General features: G+C 40.4%; 1 protein-coding gene across 3 annotated transcripts in view; it reads right to left on the bottom strand.

The window, feature by feature from the left end:
• The window catches only part of ctnnd2a (catenin (cadherin-associated protein), delta 2a), a 267,403-nt gene that overhangs the window by 74,052 nt on the left and 171,420 nt on the right, over positions 1-21,931 (bottom strand). For all 3 annotated transcript variants that reach the window (XM_051940357.1, XM_051940356.1, XM_022201208.2), the window contains 2 exons: positions 11,918-12,050; positions 3,066-3,279 (listed from right to left, as the gene is read on the bottom strand). In XM_051940357.1, the coding sequence (XP_051796317.1) occupies positions 3,066-3,279; positions 11,918-12,050 (347 nt within the window). The remainder of the gene's footprint in view (positions 1-3,065; positions 3,280-11,917; positions 12,051-21,931) is intronic.

Raw genomic sequence — 21,931 nt, 5'->3', positions numbered from 1 at the left:
GGGCAAAGACAGGAAGAGTCAGGGAAAGGGAGAGGGGGAGATAGAATTTCACACTGTGTGTCTGTTTGTGTGAGATGACTATTTATAAAAGTCAGAGCTCAAAATATGATCCAGTATGACTTGCGGTACATTTAATTCATTTGTTAATCTGCTTACAGACCGCCCCACAAATACACACACACTCCATCCTCAAGCTGTGTTTTTGATCTCCAGCAATTTAGTGATATTCTTCAAGGTGTCAGGCCATCCTATAGGCAGAGTGCACCGACTGTCACCACTGACATGTATATCTGACCACAAAACAGGCTTTTTTTTTAACGTTAAATATGGTGTACATTCTTAGATTTTTATCTATAAAAAAGCAATCTTGTCATACAGAGCACCAGAAGTGGACAGAGATGATGTTAACAACTTGGTAAACTAACATTTGCTGCTACAGTTAAGTCATCTAACCACTTAAGAATCTATTCTTACCATTTTCCTTTCCTATCATATTTTTCCTCCCATCATTTAGTCAGTTGTCCTTCCCTTTCTTTTCATACTAATGATCATTCTCCCATTTGCTGTTCACTGCTGTCCTCACTCCCTCTCTGCCAACTCTATTTCAACATATAGAATCAATACTTTGCTTATGTAAGCGATAAAAGCCTGTATCTTTTAATCTTTTCTGTTTCTGCTCAACATTTCTTACTTCTCCCTGCACCTGCATATCTTTAATTGTCCCTCCCTGTCAAGCTGCATTTCCTTCCTCCATGCAACCATTTACAGTGGCACTAATAGCAGTGAAAATGTTTGAAAAATATAGCATTTCCTTCCTTCCTCTCCTACATCCTTCATTTTTTTTCCCTCTTCAGTATTCTCCAGTGGGCTGTTATCGATATGTGTGGGGTTTGTAAAGAGAGAGGGGAAAACTCAGTGCTGCCTCACTGGCTGTCATTGTTGTGATCCTTTAGGTCCTCTTCCCTTCAGAGAGCAGGTGAGCCGCGGGGATGTATCTCAGGATGGATGCTTGCACGTACGCTTGAAGATGAGGTTCGTGCCGCAGAGGAACAATGGGGTCAGAGGTTAAATTGAACATGAGGGGCCCCACCGACTTTATCTGGGCGAATGTGGGCAGGTGTTTTGTGTGTTTTGTGTGCATTTGTGTGTCTGTCTGCGTGCATGAGTGAATGAGTGTGCTTGTACTTTATCTGTGGAAATGTCCAATCCTCTTGTATGAGCCTGAACATTTCTGTCTTATCTCAGGACTAACCTGGTACAAGAAAGAGGGCAAAGACAGAGAAACAATGATGATACAAGCGCAGAAACACACAGCGATGTGAGACAGTGAATCACTGACAACACCAGCATGCACATGGAGAAAGGAAAATAAAAAAAGGGAAAAAAAGGTGTTAAAAGGAGTGGGAACATATAGGTGTAAGAGAGAGGAAACGAAAAAGGGACTATGAACCTGTCAGAGAGAAGTGCTAGCATTCAGGTCACCATCCATCACAGTTCACAGCTCCTCCATAAAATAAAGCTCTTATTTTACCCTAGCTGCCAGCTGTGTGTGTCTTAACTGTACATTATTAATTGCTGAATTTCATTAGTATCAGAGATGTTAACCTTTACAGATTCAATCCTGTGGCACATAAGCGCAAACACATTTCACACACGGAGACATGTACACCGTGGTTCATCAGTATTACCTGTCCCGAGGCTTTAGAACCAATGTCATGCTGGAAAATTACTGCAGCTGCACAGTGAGATTACATATTTACTTGACGTCGTGCATGTGTGTGAGTGCGAGCATCTGTGCGTCTTTGTTAAGCAAAAGAGGGATGTGGTGCTGTGCTGGTCTTTTCGACTCCTCTTCAAGAATATTAAATTCTTAGTGGGAGGCATATTGCAAAAATATTTCAGGAGAAATGGAGATAAAATTATATCAGCTCATGTAATGTGTGTGGGTGTTAAAATTTAATCTATACATCTTTTGCCTACGCGTATTTGGAAGCGAGTTCGCGTGAGTGTATATGTATTTAGAAGTTTGTGTGTGGGGGTGTGTGCGCTGCGGCAGTGCACGAGTTTCCACTGCGGAGGGTAACTTGTACTGCTTATGCCCTCAAGGTTAAAACAGGACTGACCAGCAACTGTACAACACCATACTAACCAGTAGGGAATTGAATGTGAGGTGGACTCGCTCACACAAGCACAAAAATCCCTTTTAAAAATGTACACTGCATTACAATGTAACCACAGGAAAAAATAAGTGAAAACAAAAGTCACATTAAAAAAATAAAACATGAAAAGAGAGGACATGTAACAAAAAAAATCTTCTAAGATAAATGACGTTCACAAACATTGTTGGCTGCCTTGCTGCCTCCTCTGCAGTCTTTCTTGAAGTCACGCCTTGGAGTCCTATTAATCCGTTGAGGAGAACTGTGATTGAATATTAAATGTTCAGGTGAACACTGAATTGTCTGACATCTGAAGAAGCTCAAGATGAACAACCTTGGTTTCTAGTGTGTGAATAGTAACCTATTCTAAAGAATACTCGCTCAGTGAAAGTTGAATGTATTACTTCACTGAGAAGTAAAATCGCTCAGCTGAAACAACTACTGGCACTGTCAAGGCCAAATGAGATTGGAAAACACTATTTCTATGTAAGTGTGTGTTGGTTTCTACAGTAGGATTGTGGGCATGCCACCTATATATTTGTGTGTACCAGAAAATTATATGTTCAGAACGGAGCAAATCTACGTAATTGAATGAGTCAGAAAAACAGTCACATGGTCTACTAAAACCGCAAAAAACAGAGTAGAAAAACAATCAGATTAAAAAATGAAACAAACAAAAGTAAAAGAGAGAAAGAAAAATAATCTTATACAGACTGATAAGGATTGTCTGAAACATTAAGCAAATTTGGAGTCCCTATGATGTAAAGCAACATCTCCACAAATTTAATTCTCTCCACACACATTCATACACTTACTCCTATGACCTCTCCTGAGGCCATTTACACAAAATCATGCTGATACACAGTATGTGCTACAAGGTCAGGTATACGTTTGTTGCAGACAGTGTACCTGTGACCAGCTCTCGGATTTCCACATCTCCAGTCTTCCTCAGCAGACGAACCAATGCGGGAATCCCTCCACAGTTCTTCAGGGTCACTTTGTTCTCATCGTTGGCCTTGCCATACACCAGGTTCCTCAAGGCGCCACAGGCACTGCGGTGAACCTCAGTCATCCTGTGGTCAAGCAGGTCAACCAGCAGCTGGATGCCTCCCTGTCTACGGATCTGAAAAGAAAAAAGAAAATGAATCAATGAACATCACTTGTGCTTCCCTTCTAAATTAATAATATGTTATAAGCACACAAAAACAAATCCGCTCATCAATAAGTAACAAGTAGCGCACACTCAAATCAGTGAGCACTCATGCTTGGGTACTTTATAAATTCACTATTATTCTCCTAAGCTGGAACAGAAATGACTGTTATTAGTGCTATGAAAAACAATGTTATTAGTCAACACTTGGCAAATTTCAAATCTGTCTGTGCGGGTATTACTGTGTGTGCTGTATGCACTGTGTATTAGTGTGCGTGTGTGTAACCTTCAGTATCTGTCAGTCCTGCCAATCAGATTAACAACCCAAACATACTATGACACAGCTAATGACTCTGCTTTCGGAAAGATGACAATTAAACTGATGAGGCAAGGGGGGAAAAAAAGCATATAATATAACAAAAATACTATGTTTTTCTGCCTCTCGTGCATTTCTGCTCTAGTATCTGTCTCTCGCCCTGCTTTTCAACGTTTCATTTTCACGTGCTCATTTCTTAGCTGTTAATTCTCTGATTGCAGTTATCTTTTACGGCTGTCTGGTTTACATTTCCTTACGTGATCACGCATATGCTATTTTGAAAAGAAAAAAAAACGATCAATGCAGAATGTTGAACACTTACTGAAAAAAGTCTTTAATCTAACAGAGTTTTAATAAATCCCCAAGCAGAGAAATGTATGTAAGCATTCAATTTCTGTGTCTAAATACAACTGTATTATATAGTATTAGCATAAAGGTATTGTCACTCAAAACTGGTGCTTTCATTTTGTCATGAAGATCAAAACACACCTTTTGTAGCACTTTTCAATCCTCTGCTCCTTTAACAATACAATTTAAAATCCGGTAAAGATAGTATTATTCAGTATGAATAATTTCACACCATAACATGTCAGTATGTCATTTTAACATATAATCAAACAATAATGATACACTGGCTTTGTAAAAGGGCTTCCATCAGTACAGGTACAAAATCTAGAAACCAGATTTCGGACTATGAAATAATAAAGTAAAACATAACATAGGCAATACGGTTATTTGGAAACGAAGCTACTATAAGAGCAAACAGTGAAACTTTATTAAAATATTGGGAAAAAAGCAGCGCTAGCATAACCACCCAGAAAAGTCAAGAATTTTTGTCAAGGAAAGTGCCAACATTCTGTCAGGGCAGACTCAGGAGGTTCAGCGACTATTCATTCCTGCACATAATGCATCTTCCTACGTGTCGTGTCTTCAGCTTTGACCTGTTTTGAGCCTGTATATCTGCCACCAAACAAACAAGCAGGAGAGTATAAAAGGAGGAATTTTGAACAGTGGCCACAGTTTTCGGTCAGTGGTAGAAAGGGGGTCTTCTGTCTGATCCCAAAACTGCTCAGTATGTCTGTAGTCGGTTACTTAATTATGTTGTGTGTCTAAATTTACCTATTAATGCAAATACAAAAAAGGCACAGATATTTGCACCAAATAAGACAAATAAACAAGCCAATCAGTGCAAATTTATGATTATATCCTGATTTGTTAAGAGGGTGAAGCACTCAGGACTATTAGCCCAGTAGGCACCACAATGAGGGCATTGTGGCGCTACACATAATGTCTTCCCCCCATGGTGCTACACATATTGCCATCGCGCTATGGTGCTACACATATTGTTACCTCCCTATGCTTGTGCTTTTGAAACCCTCCCACACCGCTCCTCCACTGCAGGGATCTTCATCGGCCCTTAGGGGGGCAAAGAGCTTAATTCAGTCCATGTTTGGTCCAGTCGACAGGGTTGTAGCACTAATCACTAGAAACAGGCTGCTGTGATCACCAGGAGACCAGGAGGAACATGAACAGAGCAACTGGTGTGTCAGGCAGAATGAGAGGGAGCATGTATTTCACGCATCCACTTTTATTTAATCTCTAAAGTACAGCAACTGGCAGACTTACTCAGCCAGATAACTCACAGTTTTTCAGTTAACTGCACAATGAGATTTCTTGAAACCCTTTTATTTTTCTGCACATTTTCCTCCAAACTCGGCACATTAAGTATAGAAGACAATTCTGTTTCACTGTGCAGCACCAGGCGGATGAACGTCACCACACAAAGAAGCTGACAGCAACAATTAGGTTCCATCAATGGGCTTCAAGCACCATTTCTGTGATTATCTCTGGAAGTCAAACTTTTGACATGACTATGTGGTAAGCTGAACGTGTGAAGGTGAAGAGCACCTGAAGTTTGACTTCTTTATAGCAAAAACTCGAGTGTGAGAGAGAATGGGGTGAAAAGAGGAAAAGAAAGCATGGGGAAGTGATGGAGGGCAGGAAAGGATGGAGGTGTTTCATGACACAACAGGAGTTTATCGAGCAAAATGACTTTGCTTATCTATTCAATTAAAATGGATTAAGAAATGCAATGAATGGCAAACTAACCTTGCTCAACTGGCCACACTATTTCTTCAGCCTGATTTGCTGCCCCTCTCATGCCCCATAGTCCTCACCTCTGCTCCTCTCCTCCCTCGGCTCCCCTTCCCTTCTCTAGTGCTGATCTCTACACCTCTCCCCTTTCCCTCTTTATGTTTGTGTCACAGTTAATCTGTTATTCCATGAAAGCCATAGTGCTATTACTTTGTATTGCCTCTGAGCTACCTACAAGGCTTGCCAATACCTCTGCGCCTATTCCTCTATTCCATGTAAAGAAGATTAGAAGAGCTGATTGATTTGTCTTTGTCTCTCGCTGTTCCGTGGCGGCCACGGCTTTTGGTAACCCATAGCGACAGCATTGCCTTGGTAACAGTTAGCACTGGTGACAGCTGGGATTGTGGGAATCAGAAGTGCTGCAGGCATAAAAGCTGATAGCAGGATACACGTGACACATACCTGGGACAGTGGCATGTGAAGCTTACCAAGCGTGCATGAGTCCTCACATATGGAACATCAACACTAATCAGCAGCAGCATGCAGACAGTTTACTCCTTGCATGTGAGAGTGGTGATGAAGTGAAGATGCATCACACCTTTCAACCTTTCCTGCATGTCCACACTCACATATACAGCAGCATCTACATATGCAAGGGTTTTTGTTTTTACCTGACACTTAGCCAAGGGCTAACTGCATTTTAGAGCCTTTAACCTTGAGCTAATTGAGTTCCTGGCCCAAGGCTACCATTTCCCTCTGGAGTATTCTAAACTGGGCCAAACAGACATTAACCTCCGGTTACCTAATATTGTTCAGAGGCATAGCTCATTCTTGCAGAATTATCAACAGTAAGACTTACGGCTCTGAAAATCTTCTTTAATAATACACTGAGAGAGATAAGCAACACAGAAAACACACACCCAACTTCTCTTCATAGCAGCTGATGAGTAAAGCCCTGATAGTCTTCAAATAATCGTCGTAATCAAGTAGGTGGTCCCCAGACATTTACTACAGATCTGTAATGATTAATACAGGTTCAGTTTAAAGGGTATTTGTAACCTTTCTTATGCTCAGTAATGGAGGGTAAGAGGTTGGAAAGTGATGGGTAAGTAAGTAAAACTTCGTACTACACAACTAAACAAAAAGAACAACTCAAACACAGTTTCTAAAAGTTAAGTGGAGGATAGCAAAATCCGGAGTTTTAGGTGATCCTTGACTGGTAGATTCTAAAACAGGTAGGGTTAAGCTGAAAACAAGTTAAACGATAAATAAAGCATTTTCAATAAACACTCATAAATGAGCTACACTTCAGCATGTCACTGTCAGTGGTGGTGCAACACTTACATAATTGCCATATGAAAAAAAATGTTACTGCTACAGCAGACAAAGCAATACAAAATAATCAGATGGAAGCATATGCACACAGAGGACAGAAGCACGCACTGTGTTTCAGTGTCTGCTATGAATCATACGCCGTCTTTCACACTGATGTCTGTTGAACAGTTATGTGCCATACTGCATGATTTTCGTGTGAACAGCGAGAATGCACTTGTATCTGTAAGATCAATGTACTTATCCTGCACTGTAAAATCAAGTTGTACTGCTTTAAAAAATAGAATTTATCCCTCTTCTTCTTTGAATAAAAAAAAGAAGAAAAAATCATGAAAAAGTGGTGAAAGATAAATTAAGGTAACAAATATCAAAGCAAAGTGGGGGAGGCAAATATGTGGAGTCTATGTAGAAAGAAACAATACCGATATGTTTAACAGAGGTGAGGGTGGGGGGTTTGAGGGAGACAGATGACAGACTCGGGGGGAACATTCCTCCTCCTACCACCGGTCTGTTGGATAAATGGATATCGACATGGCCGCTACCCAAAATGAATTACTGATGTAAGTGAACTTTAGTCTAACACTGTGTGTGCATGCTTTCTTCGTTTTGGTGCACATAGATGGGGATACATGAGCTACTATGTCGACAGTTGTGTGCGTATTCACTGTTTGTGTGCAGTATGTTGCAGGGGGTGTGTGTGTGCTTTGAGTGGATTGTATGTGTGTGTGTGTGTGTGTGTGTGTGTGTGTGTGTGTGTGTGTAGGGCTGCTATAAATGATGCTGAAGATGAATTTGCCAAGCTGTCTCCGTGGTCTATGCTGTGGTCAGACTTCCATCAGCCCTGCCACACACGCGCACACACTCTCTTTCCATTTTTCTTTCTTTTAGTACATCTGTTTAGACAGTAGCATATGTGACGGCATAAAACATCACATTTTCTCTTTTGTGCTCAAGTGCACACACCTGTGTTGAAACAGGTAAATGTACACACAAATTTCATCCATCCAGAGGCAAACTGCTGTGCTAATCATCCTTCTTGACTCTCTCCAATGCCACAGACTACATTCTTGTAACCTGATCCAAGATAACAGAAAGCAATATTTCTTGGGGATTTTTTGGACTCTTTCTGGTCTCCCTTTGTCTCTCCCTCATATATTTCTGTTCTCGTCTGCCCCTACATTGTATCTCTTCAAAGATGAATAGAAGGCATGCTGTGGCTGCATTTAGCTGATCAATGTGTCCCTTGTCATCTATGTCTGTCAGGCTGACTACAAATAAGAGATCAGTGATCAGTGAAATTATCTCTTCTATAGCATCTGCATTCATAATGTATGTTAATCCTTAATCCCCTTGTATGCAGATTAAAGAAACAAGCACTTGGTTAAATAATAGCATTATATAATTCTTTGATTTGCTCATTAAAAATGACAGTAGTTGCTGAAGCCTTTTATCGGTCTGTTTTATGAAGCAACAATCCAATTAAAACTGTGATTTATAGTTTCTTTTACAGAATAGCTAAGAGGGCTTAAAGTACAGACATTCTGGCATCACATGCAATTATCTCTTTTTACAGGAAAATATTAGATCTGAAGAAAGATAAATCTTAAGGTGACTGGTCGGTTTCCTAAAAATAGAGTGAGTGCTTTAGGATTGCCAAGTGATATCCTAAATCACCTGCCGCGCTTCACCGAAATGACCATAATTTGGTTCGATTTTGTGGTAATTATTATTTTGTAAGAGCAGCTGTCACACTTTTAAATAGCATCTCTGATTTTGTAACGAAGAGGCATTGATTGGTAAATAATGAATGTTATGAATAACCATTAAAAGATGTTATTGCCAGAGTGTTGAGCGGGTACCTAAAAACCAAGACATTTTCTTAACAACTGAAGACACAGCTGCGAAACTAAAATAAGATGGAGAAGTGATGCGGCCAGACATGTGACCCCTGAAAGGGAATCATTTTATGTGCACAGAGGAACTCCTTGTCCTTGACAGAAGTATTCTGGTAAGTTTGGGCAAAAAAAATAAATAACATGACACCTTAGCTGCCAGTGAAATACATATTCAACGACTGCTGTCAGGTTATTTTTAAAGCACGCAATCCTACCGATGAACACAAACACCTTCACACCCTGCAGAAGCTGGTCACTAAAGCAGCACTTTCACCCATACATGGGTATGTGACATCCCATGTGGAAGTGATTTAGCCAGTTTTGACATCACTGAACATGCTTTTAACCACACAAAACTAAAACCCTAATCCTCTAAATTTCAAAACCCACTAGCGTGTTTGAAAGGCAGGCTATCTTTGCCAAAATGAAATCAAGGGAGCTGCGAAAACAAAAAAGAATAGAATTTTCAACTTCCTAAAGGTCCTTGAAATCTTCATCTGTAATATGCTGCTTCATGTGGAAACTTAACTAAATCTAAGCCTAAAATTGATTGTGATATTTCTTCAAATATTCTTTCTACGCAATTGCCAAAAATAAACCATTTGCTCTGAACTGACTCTCTTAAAAAAAAAAAAAAAATAGAAACTGTGCTTCTCAATGCAATTGAGACACACGTGGAAACAAACTAAAAATGGTAGTAGCTAAATTTTTATACTATGAAAAAAATCAGGATATTAGCTTTTCTTTTTCAAATTTGTAATATAACTGTGCAGTGCTAGACTGAGGATGCTTTTTAAGTTCTCTCTCCTTCTAGCCATGGTTGGGCTGGTTCCATACAGTTGCAGGACTTTATATTGCAATGACAAACTAACCTGCAATGTGTAGAAATGTGACAGGAGCAAAGTACAAAAACACAAAAAAATGGAAATTTGTTAAAATCTTTGTATTCAGTAGAAGCTCTGCCATCATGAAAGTGTTGCTAAAACTGAGGCCAAAAGCCACTCTGCTTCCTCTGGATGAACAAAAGAAAGAACTGCTTTTATAACTGAGTAGAAGTGGAGATAGTAAACTAATACTCCTCCTGTTTTTTTTATCTACATTACTAACTATTAAGAAGAGAGTTTTTTTGGCCTTCTGATAGCAATTCGAGTCAATGCATAAATAGACTTTGTAGTGAAACAAAGACAACCATATAGGCATTTGAAATCACTGCTTAACTGCTTAAAAGAAAAAAATTCTGTCACAACCTTGAAGGTGAGTCAAGAAGTTCACTAAACAAAAGGGACCATTTTCATGCAAGTGGAGGAAGCATCAATAGTAGCTACAACTGAAGGGTTCTTTAAAAAAAAATTTGTGTGAAATTAAATGAATGCCATCAGCCCTCAAGAAGATAGGGAAAAGAAACACAAAACAGATGACAGCAGATAAAATATTTTCACTGGAGTATGAACAATAGAAAATTTAAACTCTGAAGATACTTCCATAACAAAGAAAATCAAAAAACATAAGCACATTGGTTACAGTTTGGGACTAATTGTTTTGTTTGATGGTAAACAAGGCTTCAGAATAAATGATATTATTTACCATAACAAACTAACATACGAATCAGGTCCCCATAGCTGGCTTTGTGATTGTCAGTCAAGTTGGTTTTTCATTAAGAATTGATTTAGAAATATAGCTGAAGGCACATTTCTATGTGCGCCTCATTGCATCATAACACAGCTGTCGCACTGCTGTCATGCTCATTACTCACATGTGGCAATTTGTGCATGTATGCAGGGCAAATACTGTATGTGTATCTTTGCACCTTTATTTGATGTTATTTCAAGTGTTCAATTTGACCCGCTGATCTCTCTTTTTGTGTAAATAGTGTTTTTCAGTGTCTTGTAGATTGATGAAGGCAGGCCCAAGCATCTACTGTCAACGCACAGTTATTTTCATTATTGTTGGACCTCTCCATTCAGGCAATAATTGCACCCATTACAAAAGACACGGACTCTGTGGTTTCTTTGATAGCTGTGCGGATGACGGAGTGGGAGTGGAATGAAGTGTGATGTTTTTGTATGTAAGTGTGATTGCATTTATGTATTTGTATATATGTGTGTGTGTCTCTGTGTGGGTGGGTAAGTGGGTCGATGTGAATGAAAATTAGCCTTGTCTTCTTGTTTACATGTCTAATTGCCTTTCATTTGCAGATAGTTAACATTAATTTTTCTTTCTTTTTTTTTGCATATTGAATTTGTAGGATCGTGATTTATGTCCATTTGCATACGTGCACACACACAATGCTGCTGCTGTTCTTGGCGTTTGTGTGTGAATGAGCATTTTTGCAATATGGAATCACTTTTCAATGAGGTTGCAGTGGCAGCTATTGACGGTCTCCGCTGAAATTAATTTCATATAGAAAAAATGTCAATGCCCTCGCCTGCATGTACTGGTAAATTGATTCTGATTCTAATACAGGGTAGGGATTGGTATGAGAATGTGTGTGTGTCTCCAGGGGCAACTGAAGGAAGAGAAAAAGGGATCTATGGGTTTGAATGCGATTGTATCTGTGTGTGCCACTACCATTGTCTTAGCGTGCCACTAGCTTTATTAAAGGGTTTATTAGACTGTTTCAAAGGGGCTTCCCTACAAAATTGCTTTTGAGAGACAAACTTGCTGCTTTGGGACTAATTGAACTTTATTGCCTCTATAGAGACAACTCAGTAGAAGGCAGAGCTTAAGGACGGAGATTACAACGAACTTCATCATGCAGAACATCAGTGTGGAGCTGGTGAATTAATACATTACTCAAAAGCTTTTCTACGAATTGTTTTAACAGCAACTCATCAGAAAGTATTCATTCCGTTTCTCATACACACATTTTGATGGGTTTTATTATCCAAGTTACAATCATTCCCTTCTCTGCAACAGTGATTTTAATCAAAACTCACACAAAATGAAGCACTCACGCACACACACAGATACAAACCTCAGCTTTGATCTTGTTGTCTCCGAAGCAGAGATGCTGTAGGTAAGCTGCAGCGTTGGACTGCACCGATGGGAACTGGTGCTGTAACATCTGGATCACCTCTGGCAGCTCCGGATCTCTCCACCCAAACTCTCTGCAGAGAGACAGACAGAAAGCGACTCTTTGATTCCTTCAGCACGTTAACAAAGCAACTAGCTGAAACTCAAGCGATTACCTGAAAGTAGTGCAATAAAATCACAGACTATCTTCCCAACATACCCACAGCTCAACATTAAGTTCCATGGATACAAAGTAAACACAGAGAAAGACAAACCGACACATAAAAAGGTAGCATATGAATGAAACCAAGAGATTTAAATGTCAAAATCCACTTTGTTACATTTTCCACCCAAAAATATATAAAAAATTCTCTTATGGGAGAGAGCTTTACAAGCTAAGCAACACAGTGGGGACAGAAATGATGCAAATCACTTGCTGAATGCCCAATTTGCCAAAACATTGTTATTTTCCATCCATCAGAGGCGCAGAGAATGAGAGCAGGTAAAGATGAGGCCAGCAGGTTAAGCGGCTGGCATCTGTGAACATTTTTAGAAATAAATGGGGGAAATCCTGACACAAACAGCGTATGTATTGTAGTATACTAGAAAATCGGTTGGACTTTCCTTGAATAACACAGTGATTCTTTGACATCAGCCAGATACTTCAACATAAAGAGTTCCCTTTAGAGCTGTGTTTGTAAGTACGATAATAGTAGCAGCTGTATCTGACAAAGACACTTCAAAAAGTGTCAAGATGTGGCATATAAGGATGCTAGAGGTTAATATATTGAAGGGCAAGCTAAAGGGCATCAGTTTATTTGTAACTTTGTATTGACGTGGTGAAACACAATGGGGGTCAACACAAATAAAGATGATTTCAGTACAATGAGGACACAAACTGAGGAGGAAGCTTGGAAAAAGAGGCAAACAGTGCGAAGAATTGCACAGCACAGCATTACTACTGCCTGCATACCGTCTGCAGTGTGAGTGGTGTGAGTTATGCTCTATACTTTCTACCATTAGAAGTATACACTCCTCTGAACACAGTGGACAAAGTGAAATAAATGTTTTGTCCCTTGGTAATACCCAGAAAATGGTCTCCTTTATTGTATTATCCCCTGCTGATAATTGTTTTGCTATGGTTTTCCAAATGAGGAAATTATGAGTGTGCGAGAAAGTGTGGGCGACTGTGCACGAGTGTGTGTCGCCACAATCTACTGTAATATTTTCTTCAATAACCACTGTGTAAACTGTTTCACTGCTATGTCCTCTCTCTCTCTCTCCCTCTCTCTTCTTCTTCTTCTCCTTGTGCTTTCAGAAAACTGTCAACTCTCCATGTGATCTGACGAAAACCCATGTTGAAATTTTGCGCCTCCCATCGATCCCCGTGTTTGTGGATTGATTTTGTTGTTTTGTGCCTTCATGCTTCCTGTTCTGTGGCAAAAAGCGGCTCACTGTAATCCCTATCAAGCTATCGTGAAAACCGAACTGATTTATTTTGCCTCCTAGCTTAGCTGGCCCAAACATGAAAATGTGGTAAATGTGGGATAATTGACCTGCCCAGGGAGTTAAAATTGATGGGGGTAAAGGATCGTGTGTATGTGTGTGCACCCAAACTTTTATTTTCATTGCGCAGCAGCACAAAATGAAGCCTCGACACAGCGCTCTCATCTTTGTTTGATCAAGTGAATGCGGTCTATGAAACATCTGTGAAAAGCAGAGCATTCACAGGGAGTAAACATGGCTCTCAAAGATAAAGCAAGCTCCAGCGTGGACGGCTCTTTATCTTCCAAATGATAAGTGTTCATTCAGCCAGAAAGCAGGACTGAAGGAGGAAAGTCGAGGAGAGATAGAGGGAGGGAGGAAGAGGGAGGGATTCCCAAGGCATTTAGGGGATTTAGTAGGAGAGACCCTCAAACAGCGTTCCTTAAATCACACAGCCAGATACCATCAGGGCAGTTTGTTTGTTTATGTGTGTGTACGTGTGTGTGGCGAGATTAAGATAGGATCATGATGTGTATTTATGTGGACACAATTGCCTCTGTGCCTGTTAGTACCTGTCTGCGTGTGTGTATGTGCATGAGTGTGAGTGCATGTGTCCGCAAGTGTATTCATATTCATGTGTGTCTGTACTTCAGAATAACTGACGATGTGCTGATGTGCATGCCCGAATGTGTGTGTGCCATCCATCCCCTGCAGCCCCCCCAGCTCTGTCAGTGTAGTTAATAGAAAGCAGACTGATCTGCTGATAAGATAAGCATCATGGCTCGCCATTAATTAAAAACCCCTGGTAGGGAGAGAGACAGAGTGAGAGAAACAGAGCAGAAGGAAGAAAGAGGGAGCCAGTGAGACACCGAGCGAGAAGGAGAATGAGGAAGAAAAGTTGTGCGGGAAAAAACAAAACAAAACAGAAACAGAGCATTCAGGGGCAACTGTGGGCACAACAGGCAAGAGGAGGCTGACAGGAGAGGGGGAAATAAAACTAAAAAGCAACCTTCAAATGAGATGCCAGTCATGTCAACACAGGTGCTTAATGAGAGCTATAGCCCTGGTAGACGCGCCACCAGGCGACATGCCAATGGTGTGAAACAGCAGGATGCAAACAGAGAGGAATACAGCCTGTAAAGGGAGGACTGATCAAAGTGGCTGTGCCAACAAACCTGCAGGATTCACACTAAATACTCACGCAGCTTTTGAGGAATCAGCATCACAATGTGCTGCCGCTTATGAGCCATATTCTTGATGCTACTTTTTGATTTTGTTCCTTGTGTGGTAATAAATGCGCAACAATTTCTTGACTTGGCTTTTTGATACCTGAGCTACGTGTACTTGATATGACACCGGTGGGTATGAGAATAAATTAGGTGGTGCTGCTGTAGCACACAGCTCCATGATCCTGGTTACTTTGCCGTGTCTTGAGGCAAGCGGAGGCGTGATGCAGCAAAATACTTTCAATGGAAACACTAGGTATGGCAGGCGAGCAGTCTGACATACTGAGAAAAAAGGCAGGTGGCAACGGGGTTGGTAGGGGGAGAGAGAGGGTGGAGGCAGAGGCAGAGTGATATAACTGGGACAGAGGAAAAGACTGCTGTGGGATGGCAGGGCTTTGATACACACACACGCACACACACACACACACACGCACACGCACATGCACACGCACACGCACACACACACATGGAGGGAGGCAAAATGTGATAGAAAAGTACAGCACATGAAAATGAAAATAGAATAACTATCAAAGATGTTCCTTTCTTTATATAAAAGTTCTCTTTCATGTCCAGGTCTCATAAAACAGTTGAACCTCTGCAGTATGTGCAACCTCATCACAACTCCTCACAGCACACACACATGATACATGTATGTAAATGCATACTGAGAGAAGACAAAGGTCATCTAATCTAAAAATGGTTGCTCTCTCTCTCTCTCTCTCACACACACACACACACACACACACACACACACACACACACACACACACACACACACACACACACACACACACACACACACACACACACACACACACACACACACACACACACACAAAATACTGGCATTCCGTATTTAATTATGCTGACTTTCGCATAGATTGGTTGATGGTTGCTGTGAATTAATTCCATTCATCTTGGTAGACTAAGACTAAAGGTGTGACGAAAAGACATTTAAGTGATCTCAACAGATTTACAATTTGCTCTATTCCTGCTGCTTACAATTCTGAAATGCATTCATCAGATGCTGCAAATTCAACCTGGACCGAAAACGAAGATGGATTAACCAAATATCACAGTGAATAATTCAATCCTACTTAACAGCATTTACAATACACTGTAGCATTTTATCTGATCTCAGTCTCCAGCTTCGCAACCTAACACAGTGATGGTACACACAGTCATGAAAACTGAGCGATTTGGGTCTCCTAACCCAAATCGCATCCATCAGCAGTGCCCCACAATGCATCTGGAGTGACAGCTCCACACAGGAAGCCTCTCCCACTGGCCTTAATCTGATTGGACAAGGCCTGTCATGTCTGTTAACTGATTGGAGGGTCAGGAATGGATAGAATGGCAGTGTGCATACCAAAGCAGATGCTAATTAAGACACGAGCATCAATCTTCATCACTGTGTTAAGACAGAGGGAAGGCAGAGACAAAAGAGAAAAGGGCAATCTTAGAGGGGAGCATGGAGAGAAAAAAGATAGGACAGCATTTCTCCCACTATTCTGGAGCACCCAAATAAGAGCTTGACTTTAAGAAGAGCTGTCAATGTTGGTTATTAAACTATTTTAGCATATTAGCCGTCCAGACTCACATTAGCCTCTTTCTTCCTTTCTTTTTAACTCTTGTGAAATGTATCTTCTCTTTCCCCTAATACAGTTGTTCTCCCCAACTGTACCATTTAATTCTCACTTTTTTATATCTTGCCCCATTAACTGGTGATACCTTAAGGGAATGGCTAAAAAAATACACATGCCCAAGTTTATATCAGCATTACCTCTCTCAGCATAATCTCTCTCAATCTCCTCAATGCATAATTCTATTTTGAGTGTTCTGTTGTTTTCGTAAATCAGATCCTCTGTGCACCTGTTCAGTGTATGCATGTGTGCATGCAAATGCTGCTCCTCTGTGCATCCTCAGGTAGAGTGCATTAGTGAAACTAAAGTCAATAACAGCAGACTTCAGCAATTTCACAGATAAACAGAAGCCCAAACAACATGCAGATGAAAACACACAAATGGTGACTATGTGTAATGCCAGGTCTCTTTAATTAAAAGTGCAACCTAATTAAGATGGTATCCAGGGCAAATAGCCAACTCTGTTGATGTGTCTTACTGACAAATGCTTGAAAGTTAAGTTTCTCCTTGGCACACAGCCATGGAGGCATAATTTGCCTCAAGTGCATAAGGTGGTTCAAGTAAACATGGGCAAGAATTTAAGATTTAGATTAGAGAGTCAAAGTTTTCATTAAATTAAAACAGAATGATATTTATTTTACCATCTGGATCTAGCTAATAGTATTGATCTTAATGTACGTCAGCAGAATATTCATAATCCAACCACAGCAGGAATGCTACGCCATGTCTCTGATGCTAATTGTATTTAAAGGTAGCTAATTAGCAACGGTGGTCAATATTTTGGTGGAAACATGATGTAGTCCAGGTTACTTTGCTGAGAATCGTGAAGATGCGGACACTTTCATACCTCACTAGAACGTTGTAGACGACACTTCTCATCTTCCAAATCATTGAAAACAGAAAATTTAACCATGACTGTGAGCTAACTCTAACAGTTACATATAACCACACATACCCTACACTTCCTTTAGTAGCAGAATAATTAATTGAAGAAACACTGCTTCCATTGCCATTGAGATAGAAGACTTTGTAAGGTCTACATACATGTTTCATGTGTTAGCATATATTAACCACTGCAAATTAAATATAAATGTGAAATACTATTGGGTTTATGCTACATGTTTATCAATAAAAACACAGCATCCACAGGAGAGATAAGACAAGTCGAGCAAATAAATACTTAAAGCAGATACACCGCATTAATGCAAGCAGATATTAGCTTTAACTTGTGTAAAAAGAAACATCCAAAAAAATTTACTGTGACTTTACAAGCTGTTGCATATTTGACAAAGAACTTGACAAATGACTTCACTATCTGCACTATCGGATTTTCTGTATTGCTTTGGCCATTTAGGCCTTTAGCAATATTGTGTGTTTTGCCTGTTCTCTCCTCCTCTGCTCTGCTGCTGGAAGAAACTAACAACAAAAAGCCACAGCAAAGGTGATCAATGAGAAGACGGGGAAGAGAAAGACGGTGATGCTCGTAATAGCCGGACAGACAAATTTGAAATATAGAGATGGGTGGATGGGGCCTGGGATGAAGCCCGTCTAGAAATAAACAGTGGAGAAAAATGTGTGGTGAGTCAGCTACAATGAAAACACCTCATCATCTGTCACCGCCCTCCTCCCTCTCACCTACGGCTCCTCGGTTACTGATGGGCGAATGGAAATGACTCTGGTAATCACAGATCTGCTCTGTCCATGGAAATAGAAAACTGAGCTGCTAATTCCACGCTCAAGGTAAGTCATAAAATAAAAGAAAATCAGAGAAGAGAGAAAATGAAAGGCAGAGAGCACATGGGGGAGAAATGATGAATGGAATGGAAAAAAGAAGAGTAGATGGCCTCGCTTCCCCAGTTCTTCACTTCACTATGAGAGCCCATGTGTGACTTTCTCCTCCTTTCTTTCGTCCTGTTGCGCACATACCACCACCCTTGTTTCCCTCTCTGTGTCGGAGTTTTTTCACTGTTCCATGCAGCAACCACACAGAGGAAGAGAAAAAAAAAAATCAATACACTTTCTCTATGGCATCTTCCAGCTGGGAATAGGAGACTCAGGAGGTTGAATAAAAGTGAACAAAGGACTGAGTGAGAAGAATGAGAGGTGCCGAATGAGACTAATACTGAATAGAACACAGTGACGGATGATAGTGGGAAAAGACCCAGCGATGAATGTAGTGTTTGTCATTAGGAAACTCAAATAGAACTGACAAAATTCGAATACATTTGGATTCAAAAATATTATTAAATAATGTCATGTACTATTCTTGATGACACACAGACACTTGTAATTTTTGTTCATTTTAAGGGAAAAATAAGAGGGTAGGTGCTAAACTACTGTCTTTTTGCACTAATCAGTGTGAGGACCAAGTGATGCCACAATCAGTAATGAAAAGCTACTACAGCTGATAGTAGCTGATAATAATTATGGTTCTTCACCGAGTACAAAAAATAGCCCAAAATTCTTTTGATGAGGTCATAATTGTATTGTCCTTCATAGTTGTTAAATCAGTAAAATATGTCTAAATGATTTTCAAAGTGCACTTCATGTATAAGTCCTGAGTTAGTAGGAGGAAAGCATGAACTTCTAAGGAGAATTAAAATACAGTGGGTACATAGTGTCTTTTATATTTCAGTGTTTCTTTGGATTATTTCACTGTAGCACTACCCATTGAGCTGCTCTAATGGCCAAATAAGCCACCTATTTACAGCAGTATACGATGGCTGCTTTTTAACTTTGACCTTTCAAGAGCTTGGTCTGGATATGTGTGTCTACTTGGAAATTAAAACGTGGATAATGCCATCTAAGACAGGCTGAGCGTGCATGTGTAGTTATGCTTTTCTTGTGAAGCTGGTATGGGTGGGGCTGGTGAAGGGGATCATTAATGTGCAGAGCCATGGACCGATTTGCCAGGGTAAGGAAAACACAAACGCCGGCACTAGTCCTTGCAATTAGCTGAACACACAGAATCTGAGGCCTAATCGAATAGGGCATTAGGCTGACAGACAGGTGTTCATTTATCTCCACGCCCAGAGAAGGGCGTGCACACGTGCACGTACACACCCTATTGAATTTATACACACAGCAGTGAAGCATAGGTGCGAACTCACGTGCACCTAAACATTCAGTAACGCACATGAAGACATACCCACACATGCGTACAGCATATGCATAGAAGACACACAATCAGATGCTCTCATATCTACAAAGAGGGGAAAAAAATACACACATATTCACACAGCTATTATCCTGCATTTGCTGATCGGTAATTTTCAGCCCGGTGGCACTATTCCCCCGTTGCACAGTGCAATTACTGGATGTTTACACAGCCAAACAATAGGCCAGTGAAACATACTCTCAGTCAAACATTCATTAGATGGACCAATAGAAGCTGAGGTGACCCAGACCATTACACTGTATCACACACCATGCTCATTAAGACTGAGATGTGTATTCTACTGTATCTAAAAGGAGGAATGCGGTATAATCTGGAATCCTCGCAACATCTGTCCAATTGGAAAACAATGTGGCTGTTGTAAGACATAAACTGTATCGCAATGGTGTTTGAAGCAGACTATAAAGCTGCTATCTCACTGGAAAGAACTTTTGTACTCTACTGTGTTAAAAGTTGGTAGAAAACAATAGTTAGTATTATTGTATATCACTACAAGGAGTCATTTTAATGAAATTCAACGGGGGAAGAGACAATGCCTTATTTATAATGGTTTTCATCACGTATATGTTTGGATCAACCATCCAAATTCATACAAACATCAAGTAGAAAGGTGGGGGGGGGGGGGCGCAGCGACTTCCAATTGCTGGGCCGTTTACAATCGTCGTTAACAAGCTATCGTTAACGTCGTTAACATCGCGCGGGAGTATCAGGGACAATAAAGTGTTCAAACTTGTGAAATCGGCGTTCAAACAAATGAAATCGGCGGAAATCCGCAGATCCGCGGTAAATTCCCATCCCTGAAAAAAAGCGGAATTCGCGGAAAAATCACATCCCTGAACATCCTAAAATTAAAAAAATACTCAGGGTATATCCAGCAACAACATACCACAACCTGAGAGACAGTGAATGACCCAGACACACACAAATACACAAATGTACAGTATGTGATGTGCTTTGAAGATTATTATGTATCAATGTAAATGTGGTTTACTGTTTAATGTTAAAACCACTATACTTAAAGTTCCCTCGGGATTAATAAAGTGTCTGTCTGTCTATTGCTGGGCACTAGCCAAACATTTGGACATACTGCAATTTAAAGTTTTGGGAATATTGTTTTCTTGAAGCTTTTGTGTAAATTGAGCCATTTCAAACTGAATTAAAAAACACAAAAGACAAGTGAAAACCATCATCGTTTTAAAAGACATATGGAAATAAGCTGGGATATAATATTACTGCATAGTATTTGTACTACCAGTGCTGATTACTGCCCTGAGTCCTGAACAGCACCACCATTAAACACTGCTGAAGCTGATCACAGACTCCGTGTGAGAAGTACACTTTTGTACCACATTTTTAAGGTTGGTAAATTAAGCTGTCTTTATAATGTGAGACTTATTTCCCCCCAGACAGTTGAAATAATTGATCTTCCTGAACAACCATGACAAAATTGACTGATCAAATCTCCGTCTACGACACTCAGTCAATCAAAGTGCAGGCACGAGATGAAGATGGAACAAGAGCCGGCAGGAAAATTACTACTCCATTGTCTCGTGATTTGCAAGCTGATGCAATCATGTCAACGAGCCAGCTCTGGCCTCTGAATGACAAACAAGAAAGGTGAGCTATTTTTACTGTGATGATGCTAATGAGAATGCTAGCCTTTACAGATAGGTGTATGTGTGGGTGTGTGTACATAACCATTAAACACACCTTCATGCTTTATCCCTAATGAAGGTGCCACAGTGTCAGTTTGTGTCCATGTGCATCACGGAACCACAAATTATCCACAATTATTTTGCCATGTGTATATCACACTGATAAGGTCAAGCAAGATATTAGCACTGTCTACTTGTGTGTGCTTGTGTGTGTTTACATATGGACATGAGGGTGTGTGTGTGTATACAATGCATTAATCTGCTGCCAGGTTCACACACAGAGGCACATTTACTGCAGAGGTCAGAGCCTTGCCGTGACATTTACAAGAGAGATGACTTGCCTGACAACATGTACAAACTCTGACGCACATGCACATAAACACACTCTTTTTTTTGCTGTTGTTGTTGTTGCCTCTCCTGTCTATGCTTTCCCCTATTCTCTCCTTGACACAAACACACACTTGTACATGCATGGCATCTGTCAAACCGCCCACACATACTCCAGGTAAAGTCACTTCAGCACAAAAATACTTTCATCTCTTCTCTCTTATTTCTTTCTCTCTCAATTTTTAGTCCTTCTGTGTTCTTTTAGAGTCCCTCACTTCTTGAATACACTGGGGTAGAAGGGAAGTTAAACCAGAACAAAAATGCTGCAAAGGTAGATAAGTATGTAGAGGCGATGCTGACAAGCTGCACAAGCTGAAACATGATTCAGCAACTCTAGGACTCCGTTTATGTCCACATGGGATGCACTCAGGCACTGTAGTTCTTGGTCAGAGGAAAACACATGGT

The sequence above is a fragment of the Acanthochromis polyacanthus genome, chromosome 20, assembly GCF_021347895.1.
Source record: "Acanthochromis polyacanthus isolate Apoly-LR-REF ecotype Palm Island chromosome 20, KAUST_Apoly_ChrSc, whole genome shotgun sequence".
In the NCBI taxonomy this organism is placed as follows: domain Eukaryota; kingdom Metazoa; phylum Chordata; class Actinopteri; family Pomacentridae; genus Acanthochromis; species Acanthochromis polyacanthus.
The sequence above is the reverse complement of the archived record's forward strand: the minus strand, read 5'-3'. Positions and strand labels throughout refer to the sequence as shown.